A 17,712-nucleotide genomic window follows, 5' to 3' on the forward strand; every position below is an offset into this window, starting at 1 on the left:
GGCGCAGAAGAAAAATGGAGGGGGGGCTGGAGACCCATTGTGGGGGATGAGGGAGTGAGGGGTGGCATGAAAGGGAGGGGAGGGAGGGGCCCGGCATCTGGACATGGCCCACCCACCCTAGTGGAAGGAGGAAGGGAGGGATGCCATGCAAGGGAGGGGAGCGAGGGGGGTGAGTCCCATGCCACACTTTCTCTTTGCTGTGGGGGTAGGGGGTGGGACGTCTGCTTGAGCCTGACAGGAAGGAGTGGGCAGCAATGGCCCCGGCTGCCCCGCCCCAGAGCAGCAAGGAAAGGGACAGAAGCACCACAGGCGGGCAAAGAGATGGGGAAGGTGGCAAGAAGAGCAGCAAGGCTGCAGAGTGGAGGGCGGGTGGGCAAGATCTCCCCTCCCTGTCAGTTTGCATGTGGGGGAGGAAGCGAGAGCCTGCACTGCCGCCCTGCCGCATGAGTTAGGCCTGCAAACAGTGGTGGAATTGCGGGCAAAAAAGCAGAGGGAGGGAAAGACGGTATTCCCATCTCACCGTGCCCGATACTCGCAGGTACCAGCTCTGGTTCAGACTACAGAGTGACAGGTTGCTACTCCAGGATACAAGACTTTCTTAGAAGACACAAATGTGAGAGACAGAGGCTGCTCCTGGGGCCCTTGGAAGCCTCCAGGTTTTCATTTTTGCACTCATGACTGTGCAGATAAATTGAATGAATTGCTGGTGCAAAAACCTCTAAGACCAACATGGTACTCATGGGTGCCATGGCATCTACAGAAACCTTTTCTGGCACCCACCAAGTGTTTTGGGAATTTTGCCCCGCAAGGCTTCTGACTGACTGCTGGAGATTTGATTGGCTGTACAGATTTTTTTTAAAAGGCCGTTTCGGCAAAAGTTGCTACCTCAACTCAAGGACTTGCAGCAATCGTTTTGCAGCTGGCTCCGCCTTCTGCAGCGGCCATTTTTGCGGCTGTCCCACCATGCTGTATCCGAGTTCTAAATGTGCCCACAGGATCAAAGGGGTTGGGGACTTATGCTCTAAGAAAGAGTCTTTGACACCTTCTAGTGAAGGGGCGATAACAGAGCACATAGGAGAACGCTACATACTCTTTCGGAAGCCTTTCGACTGGGAATGGGGCTGGAAGGCGCCCGTGGGCAGCCCGTAGGTGCTCATCCGCTGAACGAGGCTGGCGACAGTCCCTTGTCTCTCCCTCTTGACTGGCAAGCAATCGTCTTTAGGTTCTGGCTCCTTCTTCACCTCCTGAAAAGGAAACATTTCCAAAAAGGATTAAATCCCCTCTTTTTTTTAATGCTATAAAATTGGTCTGCCATAACACAGATCTGTGGAACAATGGCCAGTCACACTCATATTTTACGCACGGATGAAACCATACTTGCACCACCTTAACCACGGGATCTTTAATCCCAGCATTATCTAAAAATTGCATTTATGACTCAAAATAGTTCAGTTAAATTTACTACAGTCAACAGACCCAGGTACACAAAACAAACCATATGCAAATAAATCCCAAAATAAGACCGACTTACCATCTAAATTAGTTGCGGGACTTTAAGTTTACATTCAGTTTTCATTTTAAAATACAGGTTTGGGGGTTCTCTGATTTTGAAATGTAAAAACTTCCACCAAAAAGTTGGTCGTGGTGGGTTTGGTGGATCTTGTTGCTAACGTTTCGTCTGCATCCGTGCGTGGCATCTTCAGAGGTGTATCACAGAGAGAAGTCTAGTGAGAAGGGAATGACACAGTGTAACGGGCTTCCCTCTGTGATACACCTCTGAAGATGCCACCCACGGATGCAGGCAAAACGTTAGCAACAAGATCCACCAGACCACGACCACACAGCCTGGAAAAACCACCACAACCAGTTCAATCTGGCTGCGAAAGCCTTCAACAATACATTCCACCAAAAAGTTTGCCACCTCCAGTGTTACACAAGGATTTTTATCTCCCAGCAAATATTGAATACTGGAGGACTCAAAATAAATAATTCCACATGGAAATTGGAGAAATTGACGCTCAGGACTGACTGGATCCAGAGGTGGGATGCAGCCTATTCGCACCTATTTACTGGAGAACTGGTTATTAATGATTAACTCCACTAGGGACAAGGGGGCAATCTCTGTCCCTGGGTACAACAAATCTCGTCAAGTAGGAAATGCAAAATCGCCCCCCTAGGGCCCCTCGCAGCCCCCCTGCCCCCATGGCACCCCCACCGCTACCTCCACCCCTACCCCCACCCCCACCCCGTGGCACCCACCCCATTTCAGAGCAAGATAGGAATTGGCAGACAATCCCTAACTTAAGTCTCTTTTCTGCAGCCATAGCTTTTGCCTTTAACAAAAATGGCTACAGTAATAGCCAAGTAAAACCCTAAATAGCTTCCGCCCTTAACAAAAATGGCTGCAGTAACAGCGACGAGATAGGTCTGAAAATTGTGGAGGTGGGTTTTAAAAGAAAATATGACCTTCTAACTTCCAGTTTTGTAGAGGCAAGTTCTGCCTCATGAAGGAGGGGGGGTGGGCTTGAAAACTGGTGAAAGGGCTGGGATGGAGGCGGGGGGGGCGTGGAGTGGGGAAGAGATTTAGTACTTTAAAACTGCATTATACAAACAGCACACAAGCAGCAATTTATAAAGCTTAGAAATTAAGAATCTGAAGTTTACATTAATCTCATAGATGCTAGAATGCATTCAGCCATGAACAATTGAACCTGCAAAGTTTTAATTAGTAGTTCTTTATATTATGCTATTAAATGGAGTTGCATAACATATTTACTTAAAGCACTTATGCAGATACATGTATGTGATTTTACAATATTGTGTCTCTTAAAATAAGTTCATAGATAACTAAGGAGCACAAGTCATATATTGTTCCAACCTCCAGGTGGTAGCTGGAGATCTCCTGAAATTGCAACTGATTTCCAAAAACAGAGATCAGTTCACCAGGAGAAAATGGCAACTTTATATGGTAGATTCTCCTCAACTATTAGCCTGGCAAAACAGTTAATTTCCACTGGTTGTGGTGGTTTTTCCGGGGGCTGTGTGGCCGTGGTCTGGTGGATCTTGTTCCTAACGTTTTGCATGCATCTGTGGCTGGCATCTTTGGAGGTGTATCACAGAGGGAAGTCTGTTAAACACTGTGTCCAGTGAGAGAGGAATGTTTTATTTTAAAAAAATTATACCCCCACTAACTGTCTCTTAATATCTTCCACTCTCTGTTTTAAGGCTCGTTTTTCCTGGTCTCTGCCTAGCCTGAGTAATTTGTGTCAAGAGAAGCCTAGACTTGCCATTTTATTCCTAAGGTCAATGGAAAATACTCTATGGCAAACTGCATCTGTTAGTCCTGTCCTCTTGGTTGCCATAAGTTGGCTGTGTCTTGATGAAGAGAGCCAGCATGGTGTAGCGGTTAAGAGCGATGGAGTGTTTGGAGAAATGAGTTTGATAATTCTGTTTTTCTTTTTTTGTTTATTTGTTCATTGTTTGTTTTGTTATAACAGGTTTAGAAGGAGAAAGTATTGTAAGGTAAAGATGTTTCCATTTCCTTTTTTTCTTGGGAAATAGATTTGGGAAAGAAAGGGAGTTTAAGCTACTCTAACTTTAGATTAAGGATTTTGCAGATCTCTCTCTGTTAGTTTTTCTTTCAGGGGAATAGATAAAAGTAGTTATAGGAATCTGAAGGAGTAAGTAGAAAGTACAGGAAAGGGAAATATGGGAAGGAGGGAGGCAAAATAGCAGGGCAACTGTATTTTTGGTGATGTTTTAATTGGGGGAGTTCAAAGAGATAGACAATTAGATATGTTCACCAGTAATATGTTAACAATTGTAAACAGTTTTTGGTTTCTCTCCTTATGTTATCATATAAAATCAATCAATATAATTATATATATAAAAAATAATACACTACCTTTCGGTATATCGCTTTTTAATACTGTAAACAGTCATTATTTAAATCCAGAGGCGGAGCGAGGGAGAACTGCACCTGGGGTGCACAGAGCCTGTGCCCCTGCCGCAGCACTGCCCACCCTGCTCTGGAACGCCCCGCCCACAGAACGCCCAGGCTACGCCCCCACCGCGTCATGGCCCACCCGGCCCCGTTGGCCCCACCACCATCAGAACCTGTTGTTAAAATTTTTGAATCCCACCACTGACTGGATCTCAAAGCAGACACACAGCTGGGGCAACTGATGTGGTATGAACGAGAGGTGGACACGCGGCCGAAAACTTTCCCAAAGGCAAATGCCTTCATTTGGCATCAAAACTTCTGAGCTGTTCTCACGGGCAGCTCCATATAGAATGCAATAAAACTAGAGAGGTACTCTCTTTCTGATTTTCAGAAGAAGAAGAAAGAAGAGTTTTGGATTTATATCCCACCTTTTTCTCCTGTAAGGAGACTCAAGGTGGCTTACAAGCTCCTTTCCCTTCCTCTCCCCACAACAGACACCAGCAGTAATGTAGAAGTACGGAAACACATCTGGTTCACCAGATAAGTCTCTGCCATTCAGGGGGAGGAGTGGCGAATCAAACCTGGTTCTCCAGATTAGAATCCACCTGCTCTTAACCACGACACTGTAGGCGCAGGGTGGAATTTGAGGATTCTTTAAATTCATATAACATTGATTTTCTTTAATTGTATTGCCTTTATAATTTTGTGCTTTAATCATAACCAATTAAATCAAATACATGCAGGCCTTTTGCTCTTTGCTCTTTCCCCTGTTGCTAACCAGATCAGTGACAGCCTTGATGAATGCCCCTTGTTCTCACTTCTACATGGGAATGTCAGAGATTATGAACTAAATTGTTTTCGAGGTCTTCTTGTCCCCGCTGGCACCATAAGTCTGCCCTTTCTGATACAAACCAGAACATGGCTAATTGTTTAGGCTCTTTGTCTAGATAAGTAGGGCAACTGAGAACCATACTGATAAGGTGAGGCTGGGCCTTAGTTCACAGGACGTCAACAGGGTGAAATACTGACATCTTCCAATAAGGGCACTTGCCTGTCCTAAATGTTTTGGGTAAGGGGACGATCTCCTCCCTTTTGGGTGATTGATTGATGATGGTTGTACTTTGGGGTGTATTCTTTCTAATGCTGCTCTGATGTAACCTATAAAAATAAGAGACTGCAGCCATTTTGGTGTGGCTCCTCTGATACTAGCATGTCTGTTGTTGGCCTGAATAAAAATTATTTCTTTAATTTTATTCCTTGTCGGCTTGAGCTTTTTGGGCTTAAATTTCTTAACAAGTTACCCTGCGGTAACAACACCACGCTGGCTCCCAAATCCCTCACCAAAGCTATCTGTCACAGAACCAAGCTAGAAGCCAAACTGAAAAAGGACCAAGGAAAGCATCCAAGACTGTCTAAAGTTATTTGTCTACCACGCACTTTTCCTATGCCTTTTCCCTAGCGAGGAAGATTGACTAAATTCTCCCGCTGACAATATCCTCCCTTAAGGATATTTGCAGAAACCTGCCCTCTTTCAAAGAGACATTAGCACTGAGTCAGAAACTCATTAAGCTGCCAAATGGCTGACCGTCAATAGCTACGCCAGACGCAGCCTCAGGTTACATTTGGTGGCTTCCATAACCTTGAAGGGAGAGCAGATCTAATTCATCCAAGCGACTGCGAGAAGGACTTGCTTCTGACATTAAGAACTTCCTTGAATAAACCAAGGGGTAAGAGCCCAACAAGACACAGTGTTGGCAATCCGTCCGAAAACAATTGGCGAAATCCGAAACCGACGAAAACCAAGGTTCCACTGAAATTTTAGGGTCACCAAGGTGTGTCCCTTATGACACCCTACGTAGAGAAACTGGACAAAATAGCATGGAATTGATGGCATGGACAAGAACATTTAAGTACTGGACCCAAATTCATTTTGAGCCCAAACCCAATAGCTTTATACATCAACTCTTATCAGAATCTGCTTCTGTGAAATGGTTGGCTGACATAGATAAGAAACTTAACAGCATGGGCTTAACAGCCGACCAGTTCCAAACTATGTCTGCCATCAGAATTCATAATGAAATTAAGTCTGTTTTAGTTGAAAGAGAGAAACTGGAAATGGTGCAGGGGGGGGGGGAGCTGCTCTCCACAGGCCTTGGGAATTGTCCAATCAGACCATTGTGCCAACTATTTGTACATTTTGCACAACCCCAAACAACGCAGAGCGTACACTTTGGCTCGTTTTAATGCTCTGCCTAACGCTATGACTTTTGGCAGGTATAATAACACTCCATATGAGAACAGGTTATGCCAATGCAATATGGCCGTTGTTGAGACTGTTCAACATGTATTATTGGAATATCCAATGTATGAGTAAGATTCGCTCTATATACATCTGTCCATTGATAGAGAGCTCAAAAGCGATGTCAGGCTACCATCTACTATGAATTTTCTACTCCAACGGTTCCTGTGATGCTCGTATGTAGCGAGAATGTTGCTGCGAGTTTTGAGGGAACTATTTGGTCAGTTGCCAATCATTGCCTACATAGTAGTAACGGCTAAACTATTTTATGTGTGTGTGAATGTTGTGAATGTTCAACGTTGTTTTAATGTATTTTAATATTTTAATGTCTCAGTTAGTTGATAAATGCCCCTTTTTACTAACTCTGTAATTTATAATGCCAATAAAGGCTTTGGAATTGGAATTGGTTCCATTGAAGCCACTGCTGAAAGCAGTGGGTCTCCGGTCTTCATCGCAAAATTAGCGCACGTGCACCAGCGAAAACCAATGAAAACTGAAGCTATGAATAAAAACCGAGGCAAAAGTTTCGCCCAAAGAATTGGCGAAAACCGAAACCAACGATTTCCGAAGGCGACGAAAACTGAGGTTCCGCTGTAATGGCTGAGGGAGACTGCCGACTGCCGCTTCGAACCCTTCAACAGGGTGTCAAGATAGCATCTTTCATATTCTCCCATCGCTTCCAAAATCTTTTAGGAGTTCAAGCCTGAACTCTCCCTGGTTGCTAAAATAACCAAATAGAAACTCTTGTCCTTGGATTGCTATCTAGAACCCTATAAGAAAACAAAAGTCCTTGGGGAAGGCAATGATGCCAGGGAGGGTATAAGGCAGAAAGAGGAACATCAGTGAAATGAGATGGATGGACTCCGTGGACCTCCATTTGTGTCTGACCGCAGTCCCAAAATAAAGCGAACTGTAGTTTTTCTTTTAAAAACGTAAGACTTTATTGAGAACTGAAGCATGCGAGAGATAGACGATCTCTGAGGAATATAGAAAGAGCCAAACCTTAAATCCCTGCTGCCCTTGGCCCACCCTTTGCCGGGCCCAAGAGCTGCAGTTACAGGAAGATAACAGAGGGAAGAATACCAACATTCAAACGGACAGGAGCTTGGCCACACCTTGGAGAGCTGTGGCTGCATTTTAGCTTTCGTTTCCTGGAAGGCTGGAAGGGGGAGGGGGGATGAGCCAAGGGGCTCATCCTGACAATTTGCAAGGCCTGAGTGAGCGAGACTGTTAGCAAGATGATGTTTTGGGAGGATGCTGATTCACAGGTTGCCCAGAGGCCCTTAAAGCCACTCACGGCCTCAGACATGTATACCTGAGGGACCGCCTCTCCCCATATTGCCCTGTTAGGCCCCTCCGGTCCTCGGAGGAGGACCTATTGGTGATCCCTGGCCCCAAAGTGATCAGGCTAGCCTCTACAAGGGTCAGGGCCTTTTCAGCCCTGGCCCCTATCTGGTGGAAAAGGCTCCCCAAGGAAATCAGGGCCCTGTGAGACTTGCAGAGTTTTCGCAGGGCCTGCAAGATGGATCTGTTCTGCCAGGCATTTGGTCAGCCTGGTTAGGCACATCTACCATTCCCATCCTGACCAATCCCGTGAGCGTACAGCGAAAGGGTAAAGGAGAGGGAGAAGAAGAAGAAGCTTATGGCATACCATATCTTTTATGGTTCTGTTTTTTTGAGTATACTGAAATTTTATACTGTGTTTTAATGTATGTTTTAAAATTGTTGTTCACCGCCCTGAGCCCCTAGGGAGAGGGCGGAAGGAAGGAAGGAAGAAAGAAAGAAAGAAAGAAAGAAAGAAAGAAAGAAAGAAAGAAAGAAAGAAAGAAAGAAAGAAAGAAAGAAAGAAAGAAAGAAAGAAAGAAAGAAAGAAAGAAAGAAAGAAAGAAAGAAAGAAAGAAAGAAAAGTATACCCAGAGTTCTCCAGAGGCAAACTATTCTAGCCAATCCCCCAGTATTAACAGGCTCTTCACATATGCTTTTGGCTGTCATACCAAAATCTGCACGAAGACTGCTAACATATGCAAATTTCAACAGCGGCAATTTAACTTGAATACTGATGTTTTAGTTTAGAAAAAAAGGTTGGCTCCGAGGCATGCATTACTCAGGAGTTAGTTTGGTGGTAGTCAGTGGCTTTGCTCTGAAGCAACTGTGCAACTCTTCCAACGGGTGAATCATGACCCTAGGAGGGTTTACTCAGAAGCAAGCCCCATTGCCAGCAACCGAGCTTACTCCCAGGTAAAGGATCACACTTTAGTTCTTTGCATGAAAATCAGTGGGGTTTAACAGGGTTACCTACACTGCTTCTCCAAAACTAGGTCTTAGGTTTAATGCTAATAATCAAGCCCAGCTGTTCTAGGCCAGGCTAGATGTGGGGGGGGGGGCACTCGGTTTGCACGTGCCCACAGAGAGGGCTCTGAGTGCCACCTCTGGCACCCATGCCATAGGTTTGCCACCACTGCCCTAAGGGATCTTAACGCTCTCGTCAATGAAACGGTTGAATTCTAAGCGGTAATGTGCAATTTGTGACTAAAGGGCTACAAAGTAACAAATGGATTGTCAGTTTTTAAGAAAAGGATGCAAGGGAAATTCAGGAACTTACAAGATGATCAGTCTACATCTAGTCCAAGTAAACTGGTGAAACAATTATGGAGAAAGAACTACCGTATATACTCGTGTATAAGTTGACCCGCATATAAGTCGAGGCACCTAATTTTACCACAAAAAAATTATTGACTCGTGTATAAGTCTACGGTGGGAAATGCAGCAGCTACTGGTAAATTTCAAAAATAAAAATAGATACCAATAAGAAGAAAAACAGTATAGTCTCAACAATAACTTTAAAAGTTCTGAAGTGGAATATATAACTCTCACAGACAGTATCTCTTCAGTTTCATAAGGAAGATGCTCAACAAGATCCCCCTTTTGAAAAGTCCCTACAGGTTCTCCTCCAACACGGATAGCTTATCATTACACAGTGAAGATGCTTGTGTGGTGATGGCAGCTGCTGCTGCCCCAAAGAAAGTCTTTTTTGCAGGTCTGCAAGCTCAGCTGGACAGAAGTCCCACCTGCTTTCCAAAAACACTGGGTGGGGCCAAGAAAGGCGCTGGCAGTGGCTGCACCCCAGGGCACCCTGTGTGTGTGTGTGTGTGTGTGGGGGGGGATTCCTACCACCATGGGCTCCAATGGTGCAAATTTCCCAATGAGTATGGCTCCCTAGCATTCATGGAGCTTCCTGGCCTGAACAAAAATTCTGTAACATATACATTTAATATTCACACCTATTCACTGAATATTCACTGTGAATGAAGCTACTGGCCACCTGCAGTGCAGCGAAGCAACAGCCCAAGGCTTACCTGGGAGCTGCCTTTGTGTCCACATAGCAGGGAGCAGGTACAGAAAAATACCCTCAGCTCCCAGCCTTTTTTTGCTCGCCACCCGTTCACTCGTGTATAAGTCAGGGGGGGGGGGGGTTCAACACAAAAATGTGCTGAAAAAGTAGACTTATACGTGAGTATATATGGTATTTAGGATACGGAGAAACAAGATTTGCTGAGGAAGTGCCACCAGGGCATTTGCAAACTGCATGCAGGTGAGGGTGATTCAACAGGCATTATGTATTTGAACTTCTAGAAAGTTACTGATGAAGTCTCCTACCCAAAAGTCCTGAGGGTTTGCTCAGCTTCCAAGAGCTGACAAGATCAGGAAAATCTGGACCATCAATTACAAGCTTATAAAAAATTGCTCATGGGAATTTCATGCCTTCAGCCATTAGGTAGTACTACTCAGTTTGGTTTCTCATGACTCTTAACCTAGTGCAACCTTAAATACGTAAAGGTATAGAGTCAAGCTAGAACAAAAACAAATGCATTCAAAGCTGCTAGAAGCTTGAATTTCTGCACGGTTTCAAACATCTCACTGTACATGAATTAAAGGTACTTGACTTGCCCAATAACACTATGGAGACCCTGTAGGGCAGGGGTGTCCAACTCTGGCGCTTCAGATGTTCATGGACTACAATTCCCATCAGCCTCTGCTGGCATGACCAATTGGATGATGGGAAATGTAGTCCATGAACGTCTGAAGCACCAGAGGTGGACACCTCTGCTGTAGGGTGTTCAAGGCAAGAGATGTTTAGAGATGTTTTACCACTGCCTGCCTCTGCATCGGCTGAGAGAGTTGGGAGAGAACTGTGACTGGCCAGAAGCCACTCAGCAGGCTTCATGCGGAGGAGCAGGGAATCAAACCTGGTTCTCTAGAATAGAGACCGCTGCTCTAACCACTAAACTACGCTGGTTTTCAGAGTTATGATCACTTAAAAGAAGTGCTGATAGGCAGCTTGTCTGACGATCTGGCTTGGATATCGTATGCCAAGAACATGGAGGGGGGCAGCATTTCAGAAAACCATTTTATTTTCCTTACATTTCACACCAACCGTATTAGTTTAATGTAGTTTAATATCTTATTAATGCTTTAGTTTTTAATAGCTGTGCTTAAACACAGATTCAAAATATAACATAAGAGAGGGGTAATGGAAACACATCTGGAGCTTTAATGGAAGTTTTTTAAAGCTTTAAAGGGTTTATTTGCAAAAGCCCTCAACTAAAATGCTATCTCGGTTGGTATTTTTATAGTATTGTTCTAACATAAGAGATCCGCTACTCCCATCTTTGGAGCCACCTGGCCAGAAAGAAAGATACCTTCACTGCCTGCCAGTAGAGGAGTGAGCTACATCCTCCAAATGCTGAACTGTAGCTTGTAAATTTTCCAATATGTCACATTTCCCCCAGCAGATGTCTGAGGGATACCAGATACCAGGTGCTCGGGACCAGCAGCAGCAGCAGCAGGCCATTGCTTTCACATCCTGCATGTGAACTCCCAAAGGCACCTGATGGGCCACTGTGAGTAGCAGAGTGCTGGACTAGATGGACTCTGGTCTGATCCAGCAGGCTCATTATTATGTTCAAGCCTTCAAGGATACTTCCTCGACTCCAGATCGCTGTTCCTTGCTTTGGATAAGAGTTTACCATTATTTACTGTTTTATGGTGTCCACATGGCCTTCACTAAGTGGTTGTTACTCTTTTGGGTGACAGGGCTGCCCTCAAGGTGTCTGGGGAGTTCATTGCGACACTAAAATCCTCTCCTTGAGAGCCAGCATGGTGTAGTGGTTAAGAGCAGGTGCACTTTAATCTGGAGAACTGGGTTTGACTCCCCCCTCTACCATTTGAGCTGTGGAGGCTTATCTGGGGAACAAATTAGCTTCTGCACTCCAACACACGCCAGCTAGGCGACCTTGGGCTAGTCACAGTTCTTCGGAGCTCTCTCACCCCACCTACCTCGCAGGGTGTTTGTTGTGAGGGGGAGAAGGGAAAGGAAATTGTAAGCCTCTTTGAATCTCCCTACAGAAGAGAAAGGGGGGATATAAATCCAACTCTTCTTCTTCCTCTGGGTGCTAAATGCCCCTCTTCTAGAACATATGACCTATGTAACGGTATGTGGTGGGCTTAACCTGTACTGATATGTAAAAGGATAGATCAAAATGATGTAATCAATGATGTATTGATGATGCACTAATTGATTGATGGATGCACCTCTCTGTGATGAAGAGCCTGAAATTTGTTGCTTCGGCCTTGATCAGAGAGCATATTTTTGTTGCAGTCAAAATGAAATATTTTAGTCACCTCTCACCCCTGGAGTCTCCAGCTGAGTCTGAGGTCTCTGGGCGCTGAACTATCATCTTTTTCTGAGATGGCGTATAGTACTCTCTGAACATTGTCACGTGACATGTGTGTTCTTGACTGGCTGCAGCATACCCACCTAGGAACCCTTTCCTCTCAGCAGAGTACCTAACAGCATTAAAAGTCCTTCAGTATCGAAGAATTTTTACCCTGGCACACTTCAATGCCTCACTCTCAGCCCTTTTGAGGAAGGTGAATACCTTTGCACTCCCCAAATTCAATGGACACGCCCATGCCAAACGAAAAAGATCAAGACTGTAGCTGCTTCTGAAAAACCTGCCCCCATGCAGGCTGTTACACAAATAGAGACTCTCTTGGGGCACGTGAGCACAAGGAAGTTAGAGGCAATCTCTGATAAAGCTCTGCCACTGCAAGGGATGAAGCGCTATAATGAAAGCACGGGGGATGACTGACACTCTGGCAGCGGAGAGACGAGGGTGAAAGGAAACAAGGACAAACTGACATCCACATTTGAGCTTTCCTCAGAAAGCTCTCTCTCAGAATGCAGTGGTGTAGTGGTTAAGAGCAGGTGCACTCTAATCTTGAGGAATCGGGTTCGATTCCCCGTTCGGAGCTCTCTCAGCCCCACCTATCTCACAGGATGTTTGTTGTGCGGGGGAAAGGAGATTGTAAGCCCCTTTGAGTCTCCTACAGATGACAAAGGGGGGATATATAAAACTAAACTCTTCTTCTTCTTCTCCTCCTCCTCCTCCTTCTTCTGGCTTGCATAGCAAACTCTAGCAATTGCAGCAGAGTCCAGTGACAGTAAAATATTTGTGGCTGTGACAGAATCTCAACAGCCTAACTAAATTAATCTTTAAAACAACTGGGTAACCAAACAAAATTCTCAACACAACCCTATGCCCTCCCATCCCTCCAAAAACAAAAAAAAATCCATTTATCTGCATGTACTTTGTCAGAGAACATACAGGGAAGATTTTGATTGAAAATATTGGGATATGAAATTTCCTGCCATTTAAGGAAACACACTCAAAGCCACCTTTGAGGACATTTTCATAGAAGGCTGAAGTTTTTTAAAAAAACATTTCAGTCAAAGAAATTAATTACAGTTTACACTGGGGTTGAGGAAAAGAAGGGCAGCCAGTGTGTGTCTGGCTGCCTCATCATCTGAAAAGCCAGCCCAAGGAAAAACACACAAACTCTGCAAACTTCCCGAATCAAGACACGAACTTTTTACCAGAAACACCATTTCCTAGTGTTCTAAATTTAAAGCAGAATATTTTCATACACTCACTCAAATGCATAGGAGTTCATATCCCACTTTTTCCAAAAAGTGGTATCTAAACCCAACCATAACAAAATGGAAGTACAGTCAAACAGCTGTCCGACTCTGGGAAAGTTTAGAGACTACGAATGGATTAATTTCATGGCATGGTTTGGCAGAGATGTTCCAGCTTAATCACTTAAAAGTCCAAATAAACTTTAACCAAGCTTACACAGCTCCTGCCAACATTTTCAAGGGTGCTACATCCATTGCTTTTAAACAAAGAATTAAGTGAACTTACCGAGTCTAAAGACATATTTGATTGAACACACCCAGCGACGCATGAGCGTGCGCTTGCGTGTGTGTTGGAAGGGAGCTTTAAACAAAGATACCACCGCGAGCAAAGTTCAAGCATTCGCCCGACCAGCTTCCTGGTTTTGTCCTGGGCTCGCCTACAACAGCTGCACCCACCTGAGCCAGCTCACCTCAAAAAGGCTCTCCAACAGGAATGCTTGTGCACAGCAGCTCAGCGTCACCAGTTTGAGTGAGTATCTTCAATTTATGCACGGCAACTGCTAATTATGTGTCACTGCTCCTCCCAACTGTGCAGCTACCTTGAAAAAGACAACCTTGTTTTCCTCCCCCTCTTTTTGATATTTCAGCAAGGGGTTAGTTCTGAAACCACATATCACAAATCTTTTAAGGAAGCTCTTAGGGCAGGGGTGTCCAACTCGGGCGCCCCAGATGTTCATGGACTACCATTCCCAGTTGGCCATGCTGGCAGGAACTGATGGAAATCGTAGTCCATGAACATCTAGGGCGCCAGTGTTGGACACCCCTGTCTTAGGGGAAACGAAACAGGAATGTTTATTTAGTTTATAAATAACTAAAGTCTTCTTCTATCATTGAGGCAGTTCTTTGGGTACGATGCACAAGAGCTTATGCAGGTGTTCCCCCGCCAATGAATATCTGAATCCCAGTGCCAGGAGGCAACATGATGGGAAGGCCTCAGCAGCCTCCATGTTAGTTTGTTGGATCCCCATAGTAACTGGTTGGCCACTGTGTGCAACAAGATGGTGGGCTTAGGGTCTGCAACCTGTGGCTCTCCAGATGTTCATGGACTACAATTCCCATCAGCCCCTGCCAGATGGCCAATTTGCCATGCTGGCAGGGGTTGATTGGAATTGTAGTCCATGAACATCTGGAGAGCCACAGGTTGCAGACCCTGGATCACTGGTTTTGTTTTTTTCTAGATTGTAAACAACTTTTAATCTATACCTAATAAAGGTTATTGTATCGTATTGATCACTGGTTTGATCCAGGAGGGCTCTTTGATCTCCCATACAACCTGACCCACTTACTCTGGTCATCTGGAGAAATCCTGCTTTGGTTGCTCCATTATCTGAGACTAGCCAGGCAGTCACCTGTGAAACAGCTTTCTCTACCACAAAACCAAAACTTTGGAACTCCCACGCTGGGGAGATTCTTCCATCTCTTCATCAGTGTTTTTTGCCAGAAGTGAAAACTTTGTTGTTTCATCTATCACACCCGAATAACAGTTACTGGCCCTCCTCTTAGTATTGTCTATGTGTTTTCAATTGAATTTTTATACTATTAACTGTATTTTAATTGTTTAAATGTTTTACTGTTTTTACGTTCACCACCTTACGAACAGAGATAATTGTAAGATTCTATGATTCAATGATGACAGCCAACATGGTATAGTGATTAAGAGCAGGTGGGTTCTAATCTGGAGAGCCAGGTTTGATTCCCCACTCCTCCACCTGAGTGGCGGAGGCTTATCTGGTCAGATGTGTTTCTGCACTCCTACATCCCTGCTGGGTGATCTTGAGCTAGTCACAGTTCTCTCAGGACTCTCTCAGCCCCACCAACTTACAAGGTGTCTGGTGTGGGGAGAGGAGGGGAAGGAGCAGCCACCTTGAGTCTCCTTACAGGAGAGAAAGGTGGGGTATAAATCCAAACTCCCCCTCCCCTCCTTCTATCACAGAGTTGAAAAAGACCACAAAGGCCATCCAGTCGAACACCCTGTCATGCAGGAAGAAACAATCAAAGCACCCTTGACAGTTGTGGTTCAAAAACCTCCAATGAAAGGAGACTCCATCACGCTCCCAGGCAGCACATTCCACTGCTGAATAGTCCTCACCATCAGGTGGAATCTCCTTTTCTGCAGCGGGAATCCATTCCTTCCTGTCCTGGTCTCTTGCTTAAACATGGCTATCATGTCACCCCTTAATCTTCTCTTTCACAGACTAAACATCCCCCTCTTCCCACCAAAGTGGGTGGGTGCGTGCGCTCTTGCTGGGGTGTAATTTTGACGTCTGAAGCATAAGATTTAGGGGGGAAAGCCCTGATGAAATACACTGGACATATAAAATATGGTGTCTTTCAGAATCATGAATAAAACAGTATTTGAAGCATTATTTTAAAATAATATTGCACATGCAACCAATCCACACTGTTACGATGCAGAGGTCTGAGAGTCAATGGTAGGAAAGTTAGTAACCGAAACACTGTTACCATAACAGATAATGATGTTACATTGAGCAATCAGCAATACAACCATGTTCAACATGGCCAAATCCATGGATTCTTAAATCTGGCAACTGGGACCCTAAACAGACAACACAAGCTTGTTTTTTTGACAAACATGAGAAAGTCCCCAAGATTGCCGGGGGGGGGGGGGGGATCTGATCCCTTAACAAATACACTGGGGGCTAAAACTCTCCAAAATGGCAGCACCTGTAGCCTTAAGAAACAGATGTGAAGGAGGAAAGGATGCAGGTAAAAGGGAATGGATATCGGAAAAAGAGGATATAAGTGACAGAAAGAGGCTGCAGGGAGAAGTAGTTACCCCTGCAAGTCCTTGTGTGTTCCCCATCACATAACTAGGTCAAGCGGACAGAACTGCACAACTCAGCTACAGTTTCCCTGCATAGAGGCTGCCAGGGGGCACGAAGGAAAGGGGACAGAAAAAGACAGGTTGGCTGGTGGGTGGGTGGGGAGGCGCTATGGGGGCTTTCAGGGGTGCTCAGCATTGGTCAGGCATCATAGGAGGGGGAGTGCTTGCAGGAGCAGGTCTGATGCATGAGCCAGGTGCTCAGCATCTCTGGCTGCCAGGTGAGCATCTGGCTTAAAAGAGGCCAAGGGGAGAGCTGTTGTGTGGTTGCAACGCCTCAGCTGTGTGCCTGTCCCAGTGACTTTGCTATGCTGGATGATGCTGAGTCTCCTGACCTTGGCTTGGCCTGTGTGCTTCATAGGTGGATAATTAATCAATTAAATAGCTAAGTACTGCATATACTTGCATATAAGTCAAATTTTTAGCACATTTTTTGTGCTAAAAAAAGCCCCCCTCAATTTATATGCGAGTGAGGTGTATTTTTAAAAATATTTTAGGGTTTTTACTTTGTCGGACACTAGGGGGCGCAGTTTTTAGACTAGCGGCACTAAAATTTCAGGGTATCATCAGGTGACACTTCTGATGATACCAGCCAGGTTTGGTGAAGTTTGGTTCAGGGGGTCCAAAGTTATGAACCCCCAAAGGGGATCCCCCTTCCCCCATTGTTTTCAATGGGAGCTAATGGGGATAACCTTTTGAGGGTTCATAGCTTTGGACCCCTTGAACCAAACTTCACTAAACCTGGGTGGTATCATCAGGATAATCTCTTGCTGATACCAGCAAGGTTTGGTGATGTTTGGTTCAGGGGATCCAAAATTATGGATCCCCAATGTGGGTGCTCCCATCCTGCATTGTTTCCAATGGAAGCTAATGGGGCTAACCTTTTGAGGGTCCATAACTTTGGACCCCCTGAACCAAACTTCACCAAACCTGGGTGGTATCATCAGGAGGCTCTCCTAAAGATACTCTGAAATGTTGGTACTGCTAACATAAACAATCCTTCCCTGACAGGCACCCTCAAATTTTCCCCAGATTCAGGCACCCTCAAATTTTCCCCAGATTCTCCCTTTAAATCACCCCCACCCTCTTTCTGAGTGGATTCAAAGGGAGAATCAGGGCTTACAGAGCTAGTTTACTGTTTTTCTTTGAAATAAATATTCAAAAACATTTAACCTACTGATGCCTCAATTAATGTAATTTTATTGGTTATTTTTATTTTTGAAATTTACCAGTAGCTGCTGCATTTCCCACCCTCGACTTATACACGAGTCAATACATTTTCCCAGTTTTTTGTGGTAAAATTAGGTGCCTCGACTTATATGCGGGTCGACTTATACACGAGTATATGCGGTAAATAGCTAATTCTATCTCATTCCCTATAACGATAAAACAATAAGATTATTCAATGCTTACAAAACTGGCCTACCGCTTTTTTAACTTAAAAAAATACTCTAAGCAATTTACTACAACTCAAAACACAATAGTAATGCCACTATGGAGCAGCGTGGCGTAGTGGGGAAACACGGTAACACTATTATGAAGCAGTGTGGTGTAGTGGTTAAGGGTTAATGCTCTTAACCACTACACCA

General features: G+C 44.8%; 1 protein-coding gene across 1 annotated transcript in view; it reads right to left on the minus strand.

Annotated features, from left to right (window-relative positions):
* Positions 1-17,712, minus strand: part of LOC125435682 (CD2 associated protein) — a 133,454-nt gene that overhangs the window by 48,801 nt on the left and 66,941 nt on the right. Inside the window, exon 3 of the mRNA XM_048501980.1 lies at positions 1,091-1,244. Within this exon, the coding sequence (XP_048357937.1) occupies positions 1,091-1,244 (154 nt within the window). The remainder of the gene's footprint in view (positions 1-1,090; positions 1,245-17,712) is intronic.

The sequence above is a fragment of the Sphaerodactylus townsendi genome, linkage group LG01, assembly GCF_021028975.2.
Source record: "Sphaerodactylus townsendi isolate TG3544 linkage group LG01, MPM_Stown_v2.3, whole genome shotgun sequence".
NCBI lineage: Eukaryota > Metazoa > Chordata > Lepidosauria > Squamata > Sphaerodactylidae > Sphaerodactylus > Sphaerodactylus townsendi.